General features: G+C 37.1%; 1 protein-coding gene across 3 annotated transcripts in view; it reads left to right on the plus strand.

The window, feature by feature from the left end:
• Positions 1-200: 200 nt before the first annotated feature.
• The window catches only part of wu:fb13g09 (ATP-binding cassette sub-family C member 5), a 54,585-nt gene continuing 31,790 nt past the window's right edge, over positions 201-22,995 (plus strand). Inside the window, exons 1-10 of one of the 3 annotated variants that reach the window (XM_067385006.1) lie at positions 201-366; positions 3,675-3,884; positions 3,986-4,164; positions 6,633-6,788; positions 10,156-10,300; positions 14,893-15,126; positions 15,455-15,628; positions 18,193-18,340; positions 21,950-22,098; positions 22,200-22,307. In XM_067385006.1, the coding sequence (XP_067241107.1) occupies positions 3,995-4,164; positions 6,633-6,788; positions 10,156-10,300; positions 14,893-15,126; positions 15,455-15,628; positions 18,193-18,340; positions 21,950-22,098; positions 22,200-22,307 (1,284 nt within the window). In that variant the 5' untranslated portion in view covers positions 201-366; positions 3,675-3,884; positions 3,986-3,994. Of the gene's footprint in view, positions 367-3,674; positions 3,885-3,985; positions 4,165-6,405; positions 6,557-6,632; positions 6,789-10,155; positions 10,301-14,892; positions 15,127-15,454; positions 15,629-18,192; positions 18,341-21,949; positions 22,099-22,199; positions 22,308-22,995 lie in introns of those variants that run through there. The other 2 variants (XM_067385005.1, XM_067385007.1) reach the window with 2 other exon arrangements.

Consider the following 22,995-nt stretch of genomic DNA (forward strand, 5'->3'; position numbering starts at 1 on the left):
CTGTCCTTCTCTTTAGTGTCCGGTTACCGTAGCGACGACCAAGCAAATCCCCGATTGGCTGCTCAGGTGTGACGTAGGATGCATTTAGGGAATTCCGTCAGCTGTAGCAAGTGGCATGTTTCAAAACGCTCTCTCTCTCTCTCTCTCTCTCTCTCTCTCTCTCTCTCTCTCTCTCTCTCTCGCTCCACCTCTTTTAATAACGCGCTGAAACTTTCGCACCGGATCTTGCTGTGCAACTGACTTCAGGAGCAGAAGATGTGTCATGTGCAGCAGGAGACCCAGAGAGCGCTGACTTTCTAAATAAATCATTCAGAACCTGTGGGAACATCCTGAAGCTGAAAGGAAAGAGAGTTTTCTGTTGGAGATGTAAGTGACCTTTTTCCACACTCCAGAAGTTTTTATAAACTCTCAGAGACAGTTTTGTGTTGATTCTGCTCTAAAGCACTTTAACTGGAGGACAGCCATGTTCCTGTTCATCATTTAATGACATGCAATGCTTATTAGAGATACATAAAGTGATGGCAGAGAACACATGGATTGAAATGATGATCATAAACTGATTTTTTAGTATTAAACTAAAGGTCATTTAGTAGACACTTATGTAAAGTTCTTATAGGTGGATCAACATGGACACAGTGGTGCTTAGAGGAGGATTTCAAATCTGTTTTCTGCTCAAATCATGTGCATATGGATAAATATTTATGAATCATTCCAGGAAACCGGTACAATTTGAGCACTTTTTCAGTGTATTTAATCTATTGGGTTGCTAAAATATATTTTTAAATGCTAATTGAAATGTCTCCTTTAAATATGTTTAAAAACATTTTATCTTCATATTAGAAATCATTTTGTTTTTTTCAGATGACACCACCTATTTTGTCACGTCCCTCGAGGCCTTCTATGAAAGTGTTCTTGGGATATGAATAATAAAATGAGAAAAAAAGTCATTCATTTTGGCATTCCCATAAATATCCATCTGTGCTTTTTTAATGTTTTTTCATGATTATTCATTAAAATCACATTATTTAGCTCCGTACCTCAGTAACCCCGTCACACAAACCATTCACCCCCAATAAAAATACTTATGTGACACCATTAATAGGAAGTGACATCATAGAAGTCTTCTGACACAGGCATGTTAGCACCTTCTTTAATAATTATAACTAAATTATGTTGTGAAATTGTGTTTGTCGAGCTTAACGACTCAACCCCGTTACATCAATTAAAGATAGAAAACTATTACTTGTGAAAATTGTCTTTGTTATTTCAACATTATTCATGATTTCTTAATATCATGCATGCCATGTGCTCTCCGTTTATCCAAAAAAATCTCAACCCCGTCACACCTACATTTTTATTATTATTATTTTGTTAAGTTTATGAAAAACTAATTTAAAGATAGTTGAATTCTGTCAGAAATGTTCAGAGCAAATACTGATTTTAGTTCAATTCTGAAGTTAAGCCTCAAAAATGATGAGGTTTCTGTCACAGAAAGTGTCCATTTCAGGCTTTAGTAGCAAAAGTGTGAGATTTTATGCAACTTTTATATTTGCAATTACTGAATTAGTGTGAGGGACATCTGATTAATAGAAAAATGCTGATCTGATCACAAATACATTTTATAATAATATTCAGAGAGCTCCCATAATGTCCATAACTTAAAATAATGACCAATAATAACAGGGATTTGATGCCTGAGATGGGAAAATATGTTTTTCTGGAAGTTAAATTAGTCATTAATGTTGTTGGTGTTCAGAAAAGTAATACATTTTGATAAAAAATCTAAAAATTCGTCCAAATCATGCCGGTTTCGTGGAATGACTCTTGTAATAGGCTGAAACTGAAGCTACAAACATAAACAACATACCTTATATAGACCCCAAAATAGTTTGCATGTTTTTGTCCTAGCTGATTGTTTGAGTGCCTGTTGAAATCATGTGTGGAACGCAAGATATTTTTAACCAAAAAAAGTCATTTTTGTGTTACACAGGTGTCAACTCTCTTAAAATCTCATCAATTGTGTGTTTGTTATAGCTACACTCTAAAAATAACTCTAAACATTACACAGTAAAATACCGTTTCCATCGAAACATTAATGTACCATAAGAACAATGCATTCTGGGTAATATTTGTCATTTTAAGAAAAGAGGCCTATAGGCTACTTTCTCGAAAATGACTAATAATATTACCCAGAATGCATTGTAATATACAGAAGTAATATACTATAAAAACAATGCATTCTGGGTAATATTTGTCATTTTCGAGGTTACTTTCTTGAAAATGACAAGTCGGGTGTGGAACCACATGAGGGTGAGTAATTAATGACAGAATTTTCATTTCTGGGTGAACTAACCCTTTTTTTTTTTTTCATAACAAAACATTAACCTAATTTTTCAGTAAAGTTATGCAGAAATAAAAACATGTAGGTCTATTTTTTATATTTATGATTATATTCTTTTATACTTTTCATTATTCATTCTTTTATATTATTCATTTTAAGAAAAGAGGCCTATAGGCTACTTTCTCGAAAACGACTAATAGTTTAACCCAGAATGCATTGCAATATACAGAAGAACAATTAATTCTGGGTAATATTTGTCATTTTCGAGGTTACTTTCTTCAAAACGACAAATAATAGTACCCAGAATGCATTGTTTTTACAGTATATTACTGTACATTACAGTATATTTCTGTTTCAATGGAAGACGGTATTTTACTGTGTAAATTTGTTTTGTTTTTTTAGTTATTTTTAGAGTGTAGTTATTACGACATAAATACAAAGCCACTATAAATAGCGTTTATTTGAAAAGTGTGGCACAGATTTTTTTAATAGGGCAAAAGACATGATAGATAAACTGGATAAACCGATTTATTGATTTATTCTTGAAAGAATGCTTGTTCTCTCATGTACTCCCATAAATGCTCTCATAAAGCGAGAACTAGAGTGGATTTTCAATTCCTCACAACTATATATATATATATATATATATATATATACTGTATGTGTGTGTGTGTGTGTGTGTGACCATGGACCACAAAACCAGTCAGAAGGGTGATTTTTTTTTTAAATTCAGATTTATAAATCGTCTGAAAGCTGAGTTTCCATTGATATAAGGTTTGTTAGGATAGGACAATATTTGGCTGAAATACAACTATTTGAAAATCTGGAATCTGAGCTTGCAAAAAAATCTAAATATTGAGAAAAATGCCTTTAAAGTTGTCCAAATGAAGTCCTTAGCAATGCATATCCACTCAAAAATATATTTTTGAAATATTTATGGTTGTAAATGTACAAAATATCTTCATGGAACATGATCTTTACTTAATATCCTAATGATTTTTGGCATAAAAGAAATAATTTTGACCCATATAATGTATTGTTAAATATACCCGTGCGACTTATGACTGGTTTTGTGGTCCAGGGTCACATATGCATTATATTCATAAATTTATGCATGCATTAAATGCATAAATTATAAATGCATAAAATTCTGATATAAATCCACACAGGTTTGGTTGCTTGTTTCTGTCCCTTTAAAATTTCAAAAATGTCCCTATTATCGTTGTTTACATTCATAGTCTGCTATGGCATTAGTGATTTTCATCTATCACAGACTCTTTCTTGTATTGTAGTGTAAATAATGGAACTGTGCTTATCTTTCACTATCTGTCAGCCACTGGTGACGTACACCGAGCACATACAGAGAGTCACGGTGTGGCTGGATTTACCTTATCGTGTCTTGTGCCACTGATGGATCAGTGACAGGGTCAGCACACACACCACGAGCTCGAATGTCCTGCGTCTCAGTGTACACGAGGCCTCCAGCCGGCGTCTTTAAATAGATAAGCAGTTTAAATTTGCAGCCAAGGCCATAACGTTAGATGTGCGTGTCACTGAAGTTAGTCAGCAGATTCAGATATTCCCTCTTTTGGGAGTGATGGGTCCCAAAAGAGTCTGAAAGTATTTTCTGTTTGTGTTTTCTAGAGTGTAGGTATGTTCACAGATGCCTTGGAGGCCGCAGGACAGGTGGAGGGTTTGACCCTGTCCTCTTCCCAGACTCTTCCAGACCCTGATGATGATGTGGAATTGGGAAATGAAGCAAAAAGACGAGGCAGATATCGTCATAGCTTACAGATACTGAAGCCCTTCCGGATCACACACAAGTAAGTTCTCCTTATGAACCGTATAAAATAAATATGTGGGTAGTTACATTAAAATTAAATTTAAAAAATCTTTTTTTGTGTGTGTGTGTACTGCTCATCATTTTAATTTTAGTTTTCCCCTTCACTTCTTCGTTTAAATGGCCCTGCGGTGTGAGAAATTAATATTTTTTTCAAGTCTAAATATTCCATGCAGTCCCTCAATTAAGTTGCGCTCATAAACACTGCATGTATAATAATTATAAAATAATTATTGAATGCTGTTTATAATAATTCTTGCTGGAGTGCAGCATGCCACACTGCAGGGCGAGGTTTTCATTTACTCTTTCCGACTCTCATATGCTGCATCCTCACATGGACGTAAAACTTATTTTGTGTGATTATTAATGTGATGTGATGGATAAATGAACATGGAAGGGCTTGCACCTTTATGTGACAAGTGACTATACAAGCATGGTTTCTGGGGAGTCATTCCACATTATTTAAAGGATTAACTCACTTTAAAATGAAAATTACCCCAAAATTTGCTCAACATCAAGCCATCCTAGGTGTGTATGACTTTCTTCTTCCTGATGAACACAATCGGAGATATATTAATAAATATCCTGATGCATCTGAGCTTTATAATGGCAGTGAACGGGATCAATAAGTATGAAGCTGAAGAAAGTGTATCCATCATAAACGTACTCCACACGGCTCCGGGGGGTTAATAAAGGCCTTCTGAAGTGAAGCAATGCATTTGTGTAAGAAAAATATCCATATTTAACAAGTTATGAAGTAAAATATCAAGCTTCCACCAGACGAAAGTTGAATTTCGTAAGTTGAATAGGGAAGGCGTAGGACGTAGCGTAAGCGTTTGAACTGCGAGAGGCGTTACACTTTCTTCCCAAGTTGAATACAGAAGGTGGTCTGGCGGAAGCTAGATATTTTACTTCATAACTTGTTAAATATGGATATTTTTCTTTTGCATCACTTCACTTCAGAAGGCCTTTATTAACCAACCGGAGCCGTGTGGAGTACATTTATGATGGATGGATGCACTTTCTTCAGTTCATACTCGTTGGTCTTATTCACTGCCGTTATAAAGCTCAGATGCATCAGGATATTTATTAATATATCTCTGATAGTGTTTATCAGAAAGAAGAAAGTCATACACACCTAGGATGGCTTGAGGCTGAGTAAATCTTGGTGTAAATTTAATTTTAAAGTCAACTAATCTTTAATAATGGGTGAGTAGTTCACTCCAGTATTTCACGTTGCTTCATAAAAACTTGTGTTGTTAAAATAGGCATGTCATGTAATGTAACTACTATGCACTAACATTTAATGAATCATTTGATACAATGCACTTATTGTGTACATGCATGTTTATACACTCTACTTGTTTTAAAAAAACATGCATGTAATTACATATGTACTTAATTTCTGAAGTTACATTTATAATTACAGCCTAACCTTACCCGTATCCACCTCAAAAGCAGCAAAAGTGTTTTTGTACATTGTACACTCTAAAAATGCTGGTTAAAAACAACCCATGTGGGCTGCAAATGGACAAACCCAATGATTGGGTTGTTTTAACCCAGCGGTTGGGTTAAATGTTTCCCAAACCTGCTGGACAGTTTTATTTAACCCAACTATTGTTTAAAAATTATTATATGGCTGGCTTAAAATGAACCCAAAATAAGTTGGAAATTAAAAATCAGACACATAATTACTAGAGGCAACAATAATAAAAAATTCAAAAGGTGAACATTTATTAATAAGCAATTTAAAAACTGTTTATTTTTTAATTATTATTCATTAAACATCTTAATTTCCAACATATTTTAGGTTCATTTTAAGAATGCAATACAGTCATTTTTAAACCATAGATAAATAAAAACTACCCAGCAGGTTGGTTAAAACAACCCAATCGCTGGGTTTGTCCATTTTCAACCCAACTTGGGTTGTTTTTAACCCTGCATTTTTTGCTGTACATAAAATTTTTATTTTTTTTTCTATGCAAGTGCATAGAAACATAACATAAAGTGGAACCAAACAGGTTTATTGTGTATGAGTTCAGCCTGACATACTTCTGTGAAAACTGTAACCTGTTAATATGTAACCAAAATAAATATACACACTCAAATAAGTTTTTGTGTGAGTTGTGAAACAGGCTTCTGGATATATTTGCTATGTTGCCATTTGAACTCGAGCGACAATCAATGAGGTCTTGATAAGAACGCTCTTATCCTTTTCTCACAGACGGCTCAATTTTTTTACACACTGACTGATAAAGTGCCACTGAACTTTTTCGCTGCTCCGTAAGAGTTCTGAGAGGGACGTGCAAACTGCCGTTCAAACACAAGCGTGTGATTCATCTTCTATTTGGCCACGGCGAGTGAAGATTTTCAAGGTTGCGCCACTCTCAGACATAGCACATAGCGCTTAGATGACTGATACGAGCCAAACTGTTCCTTTTTCACCCCCAGACATCAGCACCCTGTGGACAATGCGGGGTTTTTCTCCTTCATGACCCTGCAGTGGCTGTCCCCTCTGGCCTGGAGGGCCCACAAAGCGTCCTGTCTCAAAATCGAAGACGTGTGGGGTCTGTCTTGCAACGAGGCCTCGGAAACAAACTGCCAAAGGTGAGCCGCTGGTGGAAAGTGTCTGATCCGTTGTCAAGGTTTATTTACCGTCAGCTTGAGTTTGTAAGAATGCAAGTACCCTGGAGCCAAGTTAGGCATCTCTCGTGCTTGATTCCCAACGCTCAAACGTGAACAAACAAAACTATTAGAAAACAGCTCCTGTGCCAAGGTCTCACACAGTTGACGGCGTGATAAGAGGTTGGGTGTGGGAATTCCCTCGAGTCACCGAGGGGAGTGATGGATGCTCACCTCCCTCGCTCACACAGCCTAGAGAGTTATGGCAGGAGGGTGTTATTCTTAGTAAGGATTAGACATCAGAGAGAGAGAGTTAGTCTGCACCTTTCCTGAAGAACGGTTATGTCATTAACATGTGAGATCGGTGCTCCGTGTCCCTTTCGACTAAGCTGGCTCATTGGCGAGAGTCAGACGGGCTGAGAAGGTTTCTCGAGGACATGGGAACATGGAAAAGCACCTATAATCTGTAATTGCCCTTTCGCTTCACAGATCTGAGATTAACCCACATTCTTTTGTTGCGATCAGTGATCGTATGTTAAATACAGGCCATCTAAATGGCTTGACAGCTGTAGACCCTGTAACAAGCGGTGTCAGTTTTCAGTGTTTGACCAGGGGTTGTTTCTCCTGTTACTGGATTCATGTCAGAGATAGCTGGGACGTGTTTATGGCATGTGAACATGTGTGAGGAGTGGGTATTTTTCTGCGGTCTGGAACACTTACATAAAGTGTTATATTCAAAACAGAGCGGGTCGGGACTTGCAAGGCTGTTGAAAATTAAAAAAAGAAGAAGATACAGTTCACCAAGTGTTTTTACCTTGTTGTGAGAGATTAAAGTTGTGAGTGGAATTTTTATATCAGTCCTTGAAAGGCAGCTGTAAGTCTGTGGCATGGGAACTGAAAGCTCGAAGCTTTGATTGTTCATTCTGAGGGGAAATTTCAATGTTTTTAAAGAATGTTTCAATATATCAACATTACAATATTTACAACATCATTTATGATTTATAATGAGAGTGTAGGGTTTGACATCCGCCAAGACGCCAATTGCGGGTGTATTTCAGCAGTTGTGTGTAACGCAGTCACTCCTACTGAATTTTATATACAATATATACATTTTTCAATTGCAGTCTTTTAAAAAGGCATCTGAAATAAACTAGTGTTGTCAAAAATATAGATTTTTCGATACATATCAATACTGAAATATCTGAAACACCTCCAAATACTTATATTATAAATATGCAATACCAGCTGCTCTCTCTCTCTCATCTTTCTGACAGCGAGTCGACACACAAACATGCCTACCTTCCTTCACTGACTCGTTTCATTTGCTCCGGATGAATATTGTTGGTGTTACAGGCCTTGAATTTTTGTGTGGGATTGCGCATAATTTTACTCATTCTTGCAGATTTTGCATTTGTGCACATAAACCGTCTCTCAGTACTAAATTGAGATCTTTTTTCGCTGCTTATTGCAGTCAAATATATACAAAATAATATTGTCTTGGTGAGTATTCACATAAACACAGTCAGTTGTTTAAGTGAATGTGAACAGTTGAGAAAGAAAACGCATGTGTAACAGATCTGTGCGTCAGGTCTTAAAGTGACAGCAGCCTAATATTCCTGCTGCCAAATTATGAGATAATATTAAAAATATCTTTATCGCAGTTCTTCTCCCATGGTATCGATGTCAAAATTGAAGCCAGTGAAAATGCTGAGTGGATAGTGACTTTGGAAAACCACTAGCCACAGTATGATTGTGTGGATCTTTTAGCTTCTAAATGTGCACCCAAAATTGGCTCAATTTACCTGAAGACCAGAAATATTTGATGTGTTGTTAAACCCTTGAGCTAAAAATACAGAAAGTGTTTAACATTTAAATACTGCACATTTATTAATTTAGATATGAAATAAGGGATATATCCAGTCAACCTTTCAATATCCCCAAGGAACAGGGTTATCAGGACCCAACAATGATCCCTCTGGGATCTTGGATCATTCTGTATAAACAACATGAAATATGAGGTGAAATATATTTTATTATGTGAAGTAAGGGATACAAGAGACATATTAGTAGTACAGCAGCTATGTATGAAACTGGTTGCCAGGGATAGAAATCAATTATACAGTTCAGCATCATTATCCATAAATATTTGACGTCAGAATGCTGCTGTTGACCAATTAGAATCGAGGGATTTTGGAATTGTATTAGTGACAGATGTAACTTTGTTATTGATTTCATCTAACAATTTAGACAGTTTAATTTCCTAAAGTTGCGAGAAAACGGAAGTAGCAACCGTTTTTTCTTTCTGTATGTAAGCAGTAAGGTCTTAACTTATTGCTTTTATAAAACAGTTACCACACAGTACAAATATTAAAGCCAGAAATATATATCAATGCAACTTTCATAAAGTAAACTTTCACTAAAAGCCTTCCTTCCGCTGGAAAAAAATAGTCCCTGACTGTGAACAGCAACAGAAGTTACATTATTACGCCATTAGATGGCAGCAAAGGTTGTCTTTATGAGTGTGTCAGTCAGTAGTGAAGACTTTTATATTGAAAAGACTGAATTGTTGTGAACAGGGAAAAAGACGCACCTGACAAATGCTTTGACTAGTGCTGTCAGTCACGGGAAAACCCCTTAACTGTTAAAAGGACAAGATATTGCAGCGGACATTTAAACTGATTTTTTACTACGAACATAGGACTGCCCTGAAGGAAAATGCTAAATCTGAATGCAGGTAATAATCTCGCTCTCTCGATCGCTTTCTCACACATTGCTAAGAGTGGTTGCTAAGGGTGTTGTGTAGTGATACACAGAACCGTTGGGTGAAGCAGTCATAGCCGTGTTTTATCGTGAAACAGCTATTGACCAATCAGAATCAAGAACAGGAACTAACCGTTTTATAATGTGAATTGTGTAATGGATTATCAGAAAATGTAACCAGTGTATTGGATTTTGATTGGGGTGTTAAGCGACTAAAATGCATATGTCGCCAGAGAGAAGTCTGTCGCTTTCAAGGGAACATCCAGTTATCACATTCTGATTAAGTCAAGACATTAAAGCCCAGTTTCTCAGATTTAGCCAGGATTAAGCCTTAGTTCAATTAGGACATTTAAGTAGCTTTTATAAGCGTGCCTTAGAAAAAACATCACTGGTGTGCATCTGTTGAAACAGCTCTAGGCTTAAGCTTTGTCTCTGAAACCTGGCAATAAATAAATATTATAAAAACATATGCATGGATGAATTGTACACAATAATATCACATTCATTAATAACATGCATTTAGAGGTTTTAATAAACAGTCTACTTACTTGCCATGTAGTTTAAAATGCATGTGTTTTAATGCATCATTCAGACTGGAGTGGCTTTGGCACGAGGAGCTCAAGCGGCGGGGGAAGGATGCGTCTCTGTCCCGGGTGTTATGGAGGTTCTGTCAGACCCGTATGCTGGTGGCCATCTTCTCCCTGCTCATTGCCATGGTGGCTGGATTTGTTGGACCTGTGAGTTCTATTTTTCCTCATTTTCCTTCTGACAAATCTGACCTGCTGGGGCCAGTTGCATAAACGCACAAATGCTGCATCTGAAATCAAATACTGTCTGAGTAAGTATTACATTTGAGTCTGAATTTACTTTGCGACTGTTAAAAAGTATGCTCTATATGGTATGAATGTGTGTAGTATGAATGAAATTCGAACATACTACATCCACCATGTTGTACCATGTTGCTTCGCTTCCATTAATAAATCCTCTCCCGTGGCCTCATGGGATAGTAAAGTGTCATCGAATGCGCACTTCAGAATCTCGCCGGAAGTAGTAGGTCATCCAGAGTCTTTTCACCTACTGTTTTTTGAATACTATGTATTTGGACATACTACTCTTTTGGTGTACTGTTTTTTGCATACTAAATAGTATGGAAGTATTCGGTTTCGGATGCAATGTGTGTCTCAAGAACTTTTATAACCAGTATTAACCAAGAGACAACCAGTCTTACTTTTATGTATCTGGGTCAAGTAAATGACAGGTATTATTTTTGTCCAAAGGCCTTAATAATAATAAAAAACACCAGCTAAAAGAAGCATGCATAGGTTAAACTTTAGAGGACCCAAAATTGAGCCTTGAGGAACACCATATGACGTAACATCAGGGGGTGTAGGTATACAGTGCAATATAGCTGCTTAAGTAGGATCTGAAGTAGTCTAAGACAGGACCTGACAGACCCAACCCAGTTCTGAAGTCGGTCGGGTAGAATCTCATGATTAACGATGTCAAAAGCAGCACTCGGATCTAAACAAGAATGCCAAATAACCCAAACAGTCCCATCATTTAAAATCTTAATCAAAGCTGTTTCTGTGCTGTGGTTTGCACATTTGAGCTGTATGGATGGACATTATTTTTCAATAATTTAACCAATAAATGGAAGATTACAGATTTGTCTGTTGTTACTGAGGACAGTAACTGGGTCAATGTAACGTGACGGGTCATTTTTTTTGTCTAAGGGCCTTAATAATATTAAAACACCAAGATATGACATCCAAAGTATGTAAGGTAGTACAACTAGATCTCTTTTATTGAATCCAAAAGGTTTTAATTATATTTTGCAACATATAAAGGTATTTTAAAGATTTTGAAGTGTCAAAAGGTCATTCGGTTTAACCATCCAAATACAGCCATTTCATTTCTGATTAAAATATCTTAAAATGTAATAAATGTATATATTTTTTATTCTGGCATGATTTTATAACATCATATATCAACATAGTGCAAAATGGTGTTAAAATTATGTGTAGAAGTCGTTGATTTGTTGAGAATGAGAAATAATGTTGGGAAAAATTAATTTCATTGATGTCATTCGGAGTAACCAATATAAAGAGACCATTTTTGATCAAGTCATGTGATCAATATCATGTGACAGGATGTGACATCATTCAGACACCTGCAAAGGACCACATGCTCATGAAGTACAGTAACTAACTATTTCAAAAATTCATGTTTTCACTTGATCATACGCATGTCCCGAAACATCAGGTCATTCGGTACAACCACTATAAAACATGGAAAATGTTGTAATATTATAAAAATTTGTACTAAATATTAAATGTTTGATTGTCCTTTTGCTAGATATCAGCCTGTTAGCATTGTTTGAAAATATAGTCATTCGGTACAACCGAAATTTTGGTTAAAATGAATGACTTTTTGGTGACAAATTTTGTCCATCTTGTAAAAAATGACAAAATCAGTGTTAATTGATGATAAAAAACACATTATGTCATTGTTAACACTTAATAAAACTTCAAAATTAATTAGGCTATGTCGAATTTTGGTTAAACCGAATGACTTTTTTGGTGATCCATCTTGTAAAAAATGACAAAAGACTATAATTACCACATAATCTCATTGTTAACACATAATAAAGCTTCAAAATTAATTAAACACTTTTAAAAACCTTACTCGTCAATGGCCCATCTAATGTGACCAATCTACGTTTTTATGTAACAGAGTTAAAAAAGATATGAACAGTCTTAAAGAAATAAAAAATGACTGAAGTCTTAACAGTTTATGCAACCAGCCCCAGGGTTTGGGTTTACTTGCATGCTGACCTTTGACCTGTTCCTCTATCCAGACCCTAACTTACAGGGATAGTTTACCCATAAATAATAAACAAATGGACAATGTTTAAGAATCCTGACAGACTTTTTCTATAACATATTCATAGTGATCACAGGCTTCCAAGATCCAAAAGGACAGAAAACGTTATATACTGTATGTAATCATTATGTTGTAATATCTTTGTGTGACTCACTTCCTATTTGGATCTTGACAGTCAGTGATCATCATGAATTCTTGTTGGATGAAAAAAAAAAGATTTGTGTGTGTGTGTGTGTGTGTTCCTTGGAAGAAATGCAATGACGTGAGGGTGAGAAAATAATGATGGGAAGTTTGTTTTATGGATGAATTGTGCCTTTAAATGTGCATAATAATGAATGTAGTGTAATGGAAGCGCGCCCATGAACTTTGATGGTTCAGGACACACAGAAAACATACCTGCACACAATTATGAACAGTTTCGTATTCAACGGATAAATTTGAGAGATTATATTTGCAGCTCATGCTGATTCAAAATTAAATTTATAATGGAAAGCAAAGGTTTTTTCATACTTTCTCTTACTTAATCCACAGGATTGTGACGTGTGGCTGGATATTCCATGGTCCAGGGGGCGTGTTATTCATATTATTCAAGTTATTGCCTGCTGCTTTATATTTTGTTGCCAAATGAGCTTAGATTTTTATTCAACAAAGAGTGATTTAGAGTTAGGATTAGAAAATTCTCCCCAAAAAAAACACATTTTTGATCTTATTAGTTTCACTATGAGGGGATTTATTTTGGTGTAGCTGGGAGTTTCTTACTGCGTCGCTGTTGGGAGCGCAGCTGTTAATTTTATTTCTCCACACAAGGCTGCACATGCCCCTGACAGCATTCGCTTAATAGCATTATCAGGGATTACATGTTACAAAATAGCACACTTATTTCCTTGCGTTGTTTTGTTTAGCGTTGCACGGGTCAGTCATTGTCTCTGCAGCACGCTCATTTATTTGCAGTCAATTTGAATGCTCTTTTCTTGTCAGAAATTGAATATTCCCTCACCACTCTTTCCCACAGCTTTAAACAACTGCTTTCTATTGTAATATATTGTAAACTGTAATTTATTCCTGTGATAAAAGCTGACATTACTCCAGTCTTCAGTGTCAGAAATCATTCTAATATGATGATTTGATGCTCAAGAAACATTTCTGATTATTATCAATGTTGAAAACAGTTGTGCTGCTTCATATTTTTGTGGAAAGTGTGATTAATTTTTTTTAAGATACTTTAATCAATAGAAAGTACAAAAGATAATACCTTTTGCTGTCTCTTCTGATGAATGTAATGGGTCCTTACTGAATATTATTTACATGTATATATAGGTCATTGACGAATAATACATAAACATAATGGAGACATAATTAATTTTGAAGTTTTATTAAGTGTGAACAATGAGATTATGTGGTTTTTATAATCAATTAACACTGATTTTGTCATTTTTTACAAGATGGACAAAATTTGACAGCAAATATTTATTCGGTTTAACCAAAATTTCGTTTTTACCGAATGACTCTTTTGGTTACACCGAATGACGATATTTTCAAAAAATGCTAACAGGCTGATATCTAGCAAAACATTTTATATTTAGTACAAGTTTTTAAAATATTACAACATTTTCCATGTTTTAAAGCAGTTGTACCGAATGACCTGATGTTTCAGGACATGCGTATGAACAAGTGAAAACATGAATTTTTCAAATAGTTAAGAGAGAGTTAGTTACTTTACTTCATGAACATGTGGTCCTTTGCAGGTGTCTGAATGATGTCACATCCTGTCACATGATATTGATCACATGACTTGATCCAAAATGGTCCCTTTATATCGGTTAATCCAAATGACATCAATGAAATTCATTTTTCCGGACATTCTTTCTCATAACAAAGCAACGACTTCTACACATAATTTTAATACAATTTTGCACAATGTTGATATATGATGTTATAAAATCATGCCAGAATAAAAAATATATAAATGTATTACATTTTAAGATATTTAAAATACAAATGAAATGACCGTATTGGCCTTTGGACGGTTAAACCGAATGACCTTTTGACAAATCTTTAAAATACCTTTATATGTAGCAAAATATAATTAAAACCTTTTGAATTCAATAAAAGAGATCTAATTGTACTACCTCACATACTTTGGATGTCATATCTTTGCTTTTTATTATTATTAAGGCCTTTGGACAAAAAAAGACGTGTCACGTCATTAACCTGTATATAATATTTTGAGACAGAGTTAAAGAAAAGGTGTTTTCCTATGAGCAGTGTTTGATTCATGACCCCAGCAGAAGTCAGAGGATGTTCTGATACCATTTAAAACCTCAAAGCTCACCTCTGAAACCATTCTCATGTAATTTTGATTCTGTTCAAATAAAAAAATGCTCTGAAAAGTCTTTGTACACCTGTCTCCTCCCTCAGCATCCTTGTTGTGCCATGTTATTCTCAGGCTCTGCTGATCCGAGCCCTGCTCGAGTATTCTCAATGCTCAGAGGTGAAGCTGCCGTACGGCCTGGCTTTGGTCGGGGGGATTTTCCTCATGGAACTGACACGCTCCTGGTCTCTGGCTTTCATGTGGGCTGTCAACTACCGCACGGCCGCACGCCTCAGGGGAGCCGCGCTCACTTTTGCCTTCCAGAAGATCCTCCGACTACGCAGCACTAAAGACGTCAGCACAGGAGAGGTGAGCTGTGTGTTAATACTCCCATAATAAATAGTAAACTATCATTAGGAACAGCACTCTTATAAGCAAGTTTCTCCACTAAGAATTTCAATATTGAGAGAACAGCTTCTCAGGACATGCCTTGTTTGCTCGAATGTAGAGGAAAAATAACATCTGAGAGGGTTCAGGTCCTCTATGTAGTTTTAGCCCTCTTTTCATGGCTCGTCACGTGTGCTTTTAGCCCTTTAAAACCGCAATGGGTGTGTGTTTGTGAGGTCTGAGTGCTATAATGCATGGTGGTGCATGGCATGTTTTAGTTTTGAGTGACTCATACTGTTTACTCTTTCAGCTGGTAAACATTTGCTCCAGTGATGGACAGCGTCTGTATGAGGCGGTCTCAGTGGGCTGTCTGCTGGCCGGAGGGCCTCTTGTTGGAATTCTGGGTCTGTCATACACCACCTATTTCTTAGGACCAACTGCACTTGTGGGATCAGCCATTTTTATCATCTTCTATCCCACCATGGTAAGATAAGCATATCTAATGCTTTTGGTAATGAATTGAATGCATTTACAGGATATGTTAACGAATCTGAATGTGGCTCAGATCACTTTTTTTTCCTTTTCCTCACATGTGACATAGATTTCCTTAGAGGACAGTTTGATAGCAAAAATTATTGTAATTGGATTGATGGCCTAATTGGACTGAAAAGACTTTATGTAAACACCTCAATCAATCTGATCAAAAAATTAAGCTGTCAGCCTCAATATACTTAAACACATCAAATCACGCATGAATTCCTCTAGCTGCTTTCTCGACCCGTTACCCACTAAATTTCTCAAAACAGTTATAAACTGCTTATTACCAGACATATTGAAGCAAGATTCATAGAGAAAACTGTAATTGTTAGGCACCTACTGTAGTTGGGTCATTGACGAACAAAAGTGTAAAAAAAACAAAATGGAGATTTAATTAATTTTGAAGTTTTATAAAGTGTTAACAATGAGATTATGTGGTTTTTATGATCAATTAACACTGATTTTGTCATTTTTTTTTTACAAATTTGTCACAAAAAATCTGGGTTTAACCAAAATTTCACTTTTACCGTTATACACTTTTGGTTTTACCGAATGACGATATTTTAAAACAATTTTAACAGGCTGATATCTAACAAAATGACAATCAAACATTTAATATTTAGTACAAGTTTTTAAAATATCACAACATTTTCCATGTTTTATAGCGGTTGCACCAAATGACCTGATGTTTCGGGACATGCGTATGATCAAGAGAAAACATGAATTTATCAAATAGTTAAGAGAGAGTTAGTTACTTTGCTTCATGAGCATGTGGTCCTTTGCAGGTGTCTGAATGATGTCACATCCTGTCACATGATATTGACCACATGATTTAATGCAAAATGGTCCCTTTATATCGGTTACTCAAAATGACATGAATTGTTCCCGACATTATTTCTCATAACAAATCAACGACTTCTACACATAATTTTAATACCATTTTGCACTATGTTGATATATGATGTTATAAAATCATGCCAGAATAAAAAATATATACATTTATTACATTTTAAGATATTTTAATCACAAATAAAATGGCTGTATTGGACGGTTAAACCGAATGACCTTTTGACACTTCAAAATCTTTAAAATACCTTTATATGTAGCAAAATATAATTAAAACCTTTTGGATTCAATAAAAGAGATCTATGTACTACCTTACATACTTTGGATGTCATATCTTGGTGTTTTAATATTATTAAGGCCCTTAGACAAAAAAAATGACCCGTCACGTTACATTGACCCAGTTACTGTCCTCAGTAACAACAGACAAATCTGTAATCTTCCATTTATTGGTTAAATTATTGAAAAATAATGTCCATCCATACAGCTCAAATGTGCAAACCACAGCACAGAAACAGCTTTGATTAAGATTTTAAATGATGGGACTGTTTGGTTTATTTGGCATTCCCGTTTAGATCCGAGTGCTGCTTTTGACATCGTTGATCATGAGATTCTACCCGACCGACTTCAGAACTGGGTTGGGTCTGTCAGGTCCTGTCTTAGACTACTTCAGATCCTACTTAAGCAGCTATATTGCACTGGATACCTACACCCCCTGATGTTACGTTATATGGTGTTCCTCAAGGCTCAATTTTGGGTCCTCTAAAGTTTAACCTATACATGCTTCTTTTAGCTGGTGTATTTAATCAGTACAATATTTCCTTTCACCAGTATGCATATGACATGCAACTCTTGCACCAGGTTTTCATTTTCCACCCTGCTGAACTGCATAGAAAGCATAAAACTGTGGATGTCACAAAACATTCTACAGCTAAACAAAGATAAGACAGATGTACTTGTTATCTGTAATGACGCACGGAGAACATCTATTGCTCCATATCTAAAATCCAGTAATCAGGTCAAGAACTTAGGAATCATGTTTGACAGCAGTGACCTCAGTTTTAAAAAACACATTAGCATTGTTACTGAAACAGCATCTTATCCTCAGAACCATGTGAGTGTGTGATATTCTCTGTCCTTCTGACGATGAGAAACTTTTTAATGCATTTGTAACATCTAGATTTGACTACTCCAATAGCGTCTTGCTGGGAGCTTACAAAGAGTTCAGAATGCAGCTCTAAAATGAGAAATCACATATAGTTCAGAATTGAATTCAGGATCCTCTTATATGTAGAGACATTTAAAATATAACCATCCAGACTAGCTAAAAATTGCCTGAAGCTTTAAGACTGGAAGTCAAAAGGTCTTCTAAACTCATTTAATAACAAAATATGAAGAAGCCAGATTCAATTATATTTTAAAATATGGTAATGTTATGATGGGCATGCCAGGGAAGAGGGTTTCATGCATGCGGCAGTAGTTTAGATGTCATTTGGGCTGCATTAAAAGGTCACAAAAATGTACTTAAGCAGAAAATCTGAACATTCTGTAATTTTTGTGCCGTACATTAATAGTTTTACCCGGGGGATTTCCCTTTGTGTCAGGACACACTGTAGCCTTGTGACTGACTGTACAGGTTGTTCTTCACATAATAATTATTTCCCACAGATGCTGGCCTCCCGCATGACAGCGTATTTCCGCAAGAAGTGTGTGGTGGTTACGGACCGGCGCGTCCGACTCATGAATGAGATCCTGGGCTGTATTAAGTTCATTAAGATGTACTGCTGGGAGATGGTGTTCGCCCAAAACATCCAAAGTAAGACAGCGCTCAACTACACCCACTCACACAGTTGGACTGACTCAGTCACCATCATTATATGCTCACTTCCTGTTTGTCTGAGCGCTGAGATGTCATAGTCTCCATGGAAATCAAAGGATCATCTCTGTGGCTTTACACTGCATTCAAAGGAACAATCTCAAGTTTCCTAATCCACTGTCTTGGCTCTGTCCTTCCTCATTCCTCAGTCACTGAAATGTCCTGACAGTCCCTGAGCTTCAAGATTCATTTGCAAAGCATTTAGCGCTCTTTATTCCATGATGCCTTTGGAGCGGTTTGACTGTTGAATGTTAGATAATAATATGGGTGACGTGCATATACAATACCATTCAAAGGTTTGGGGTCAGTACGTTTTTTTCTTTTTCATTTTGAAAGAAATGAACACTTTTATTCAGCGATTGATTGAGCATTGAGCATTAAATTGATCAAAAGTGACAGTAAAGACATTTATAAAGTTGCAAAAGATTTCTATTTCAAATAAATGCTTTTTTTTTTTTTTTGTTTTTTTTTTTTTTACTTTTTTATTAATCAAAGAATCCTGAATAAAATATTAAGCAGTTAAGAAACTGTTTTCAATAAGTTTCTTTAGCACCAATTCATCATATATTAGAATAATATATTGTAAAAATTGTAATAATATTTCACAATATTACTGTTTTTAACTGTATTTTTTGTGAGCAGAAGAGACTTTTTTCAAAAACACTTAAGTCACCCTTTTAAAAATATATGAACTATTGAATCATTGCATAGAAAACGAAATATCAAATCTAGTAATTGCAGGTGCAGTACATGACATAAACCAAATATGACTTTGAATGGTATATTTAGTCATAAATGTATTATTTATAACCTCTTTCAGTAAAATGTTTTCTTTAAAGTTTGCTTGTACTATCCTTTCTTTATAACAAATGGTACTTGTTTGTTCAAAAATTCACTGTATATGTAGGCAAGGATTGATTTAAAACTTTAAATAGGATATACTGCTTTAATAATCCATTTTCACATCAAATATTGCCTGTTATGTAGCTGAGCAGAAATGAAGGATGCATGACCTTCTGTCTTCTATTTACACTTTCTTTTTTTTTTTGCATGCATTTATGAATAAAATATCACAACCTGCATAGATTAACATCTTCTATATCTGAAATATGGAGATCCAGCAATGTTTTCAGAGATTACGTCCAGTGCTTCTGGTTGTTTAGACCAGCAGCAAAACATTTTGGCCATGAGCCAGAGAGCGGCACTGAATGAATGTGCCAGCTTGTGGGCAGTCGGAAGACAAATATTAATGCAGCAGAAGGAGGGTGAAATGGGGCACTTGGACACCATCCAGTGCCTCAACATTCCCATCTACTGCAACATCCCATTTATGATTACAATCTGTCTTCCGTTACAGTCGCACTTCTCAGTGTTACCGCCGGATTGGACATAGTTTGGCTCCTGTAAATTAGAAAGTACATTGTAGGACGGAAACACAATACGGCTACATTCACACAGTTTTCCAGTCTTGTTTGGAGCACTAAATATGGTTCTGTTCATACACAGTCCAGTTTCAAGAGAGAATAACTAATGCATTATATAACCGAACTGACTCCCTTAAGGCTGGTTCACACAGAATACGTTTTTGCTGTTAAAAATGCAAAATGTAGGTCTAGAGATGCGCTTTTTAAAAGTTGAACTTTTTTTTTAACTTGAATACCATGTCATGCGCAAGACGCCCCCTACTGCTGATTGACTGACTCCTTCTCCTGCCTCATCATGTGGACACACCCCCTCCTGCTGATTGGCTCACTCTCCTCCCTCGTCATGAGTGGACACGCCCCCTCCTGCTGATTGGCTCACTCTCCTTCCTCGTCATGAGTGGACACGCCCCCTACTGCTGATTGGCTCACTTTCTCTCCTCCCTCGTCATGAGTGGACACACCCCTCCTACTGATTGGCTCTCTCTTTCTCCTCCCCATCATAAGTGGACATGCCCCCTACTGCTGATTGGCTCTCTCCTCCCCCATCATGAGTAGACACACCCCCTCCTGCTGATTGGCTCACTCGTTCTCCTCCCCATCATAAGTGGACACGCCCCCTACTGCTGATTGGCTCACTCTCTCTCCTCCCCCATCATGAGTGGACACACCCCCTACTGCTGATTGGCTCACTTTCTCTCCTCCTTCATCTTGAGTGTATACTTCCCCCTGCTGCTGATTGGCTCACTCTCTCTCCTCCTCCACCATGAGTGGACACACCCCCTACTGCTGATTGACTAACTCTCTCCTCCCCCATCATGAGTGGACATGCCCTCTCTCTCCATCATCATAAGTGGACATGCCCCCTACTGCTGATTGGCTCACTCTCTCTCCATTATCATAAGTGGACATGCCCCCTACTGCTGATTGGCTCACTCTCTCTCCTCCTCCACCATGAGTGGACACACCCTCTACTGCTGATTGACTAACTCTCTCCTCCCCCATCATGAGTGGACACGCCCTCTCTCTCCATCATCATAAGTGGACACACCCCCTACTGCTGATTGACTAACTCTCTCCTCCCCCATCATGAGTGGACATGCCCTCTCTCTCCATCATCATAAGTGGACATGCCCCCTACTGCTGATTGGCTCACTCTCTCTCCATTATCATAAGTGGACATGCCCCCTACTGCTGATTGGCTCACTCTCTCTCCTCCTCCACCATGAGTGGACACACCCTCTACTGCTGATTGACTAACTCTCTCCTCCCCCATCATGAGTGGACACGCCCTCTCTCTCCATCATCATAAGTGGACATGCCCCCTACTGCTGATTGGCTCACTTTCTCTCCTCCTTCATCTTGAGTGTATACTTCCCCCTGCTGCTGATTGGCTCACTCTCTCTCCTCCTCCACCATGAGTGGACACACCCCCTACTGCTGATTGACTAACTCTCTCCTCCCCCATCATGAGTGGACACGCCCTCTCTCTCCATCATCATAAGTGGACATGCCCCCTGCTGCTGATTGGCTCACTCTCTCTCCTCCTCCACCATGAGTGGACACACCCCCTACTGCTGATTGACTAACTCTCTCCTCCCCCATCATGAGTGGACACGCCCTCTCTCTCCATCATCATAAGTGGACATGCCCCCTACTGCTGATTGGCTCACTTTCTCTCCTCCTTCATCTTGAGTGTATACTTCCCCCTACTGCTGATTGACTAACTCTCTCCTCCCCCATCATGAGTGGACACACCCCCTACTGCTGATTTGCTACAAGTTTGTTGTAATGCTCAGTCCAAAATATTTTTCACTTACATTATTTTAATGATAAAAAATTAATTAGAATTTTTTTTTTTTTTTTTAGCTTAAGTCAAGTTATTTGTGTTAATTGTGTACAGTTCTTAATTTATTTATTTATTATTATTATTATTATTATTATACATTTTCCTGTTGCGCAATGTTGTAATCAGTCTTAATGCAAATATTAAATGACTAGCAGTTTATTCAACTGAGCCCAGGACAATTTGAGAGTCTCCCCTGTTAGCAGTACAGTTGTCAAGCTCAAACACTGACAGAAAATGGTTCTCTTGCTTATTTGACGACTCCTCTGTTTGTGTCTCCAGAGGTTCGATCAGAAGAGAGGAGGATACTGGAGTGGGCCGGCTGTGTTCAGAGCCTGACGGTGGGCGTGGCTCCAGTCGTGGTGGTGATAGCCAGCGTGTGCACGTTCACTCTTCACATGTCTCTGGGTTATGATCTCACGGCAGCACAGGTTAAGCCATATTTCTGCTTTTCGCTTTCTAGCCAAGGCTCATAAACAACAGCGAACTTGAACTCACAGAGACCTGTTTTCATTTCTGTCACAACACACAGGCCTTCACTGTTGTTGCTGTTTTCAACTCCATGACCTTTGCTCTAAAGGTCACGCCCTTAGCAGTGCGTGCTTTATCCGAGGGCTCTGTGGCAGTGAAACGATTTCAGGTCAAAAGCACATCCACACACACAAAAGAAACAGAAACGGCTGATCTGCTGTTATTTTCTCACCCTCATGTTTTTCAAAACATTAATTGCTTTCAGTGGAACAATACCTAAACTTAACAACTACCTTACTTACTATTAAGCAGCAGAGTCATAGTTAAAAGTGCGAATTGGACCCTAAACTACACTGTGTTCCAAATTATTATGCAAGTTACATATCAGTAGGATTTCAGTTCAGATTTTACTTTTTCAAAGAAAGTGTTTGTTTGTTTTATTTTCCATATCTTTTTAAATAACTGGTATCAATCTCAGACAGGTTCGTTGAGTAGTTTGCCACGTCTACTTAGGTAAATGGAAACCCTACTTAAAGAGGTTCTTTCCACCGAGTTCTCTTGTGCTGTAAATTACTCACAAATCTTATGATAGTTCGATAATCTCCATTCAGTTTTCACACAATATTAGTTGTTTTCATGCCTTTTGCACCATTTCATGCTTTTCATCTTCAGTAAGATCTGTCTTCCTCACCATATTGCATGAGAAATGTGACTTGCTTAAAGGGTTAGTTCACCCAAAAATGAAAATTTGATGTTTATCTGCTTACCCCCAGGGCATCCAAGATGTACAACATGTTCTCCAACCAATATGACCATATAGGTCATTTGTCACTTCCCATAAGAGAAGACCCATAGGA

The sequence above is a fragment of the Chanodichthys erythropterus genome, chromosome 1 (genome assembly GCF_024489055.1).
Source record: "Chanodichthys erythropterus isolate Z2021 chromosome 1, ASM2448905v1, whole genome shotgun sequence".
In the NCBI taxonomy this organism is placed as follows: Eukaryota; Metazoa; Chordata; class Actinopteri; order Cypriniformes; family Xenocyprididae; genus Chanodichthys; species Chanodichthys erythropterus.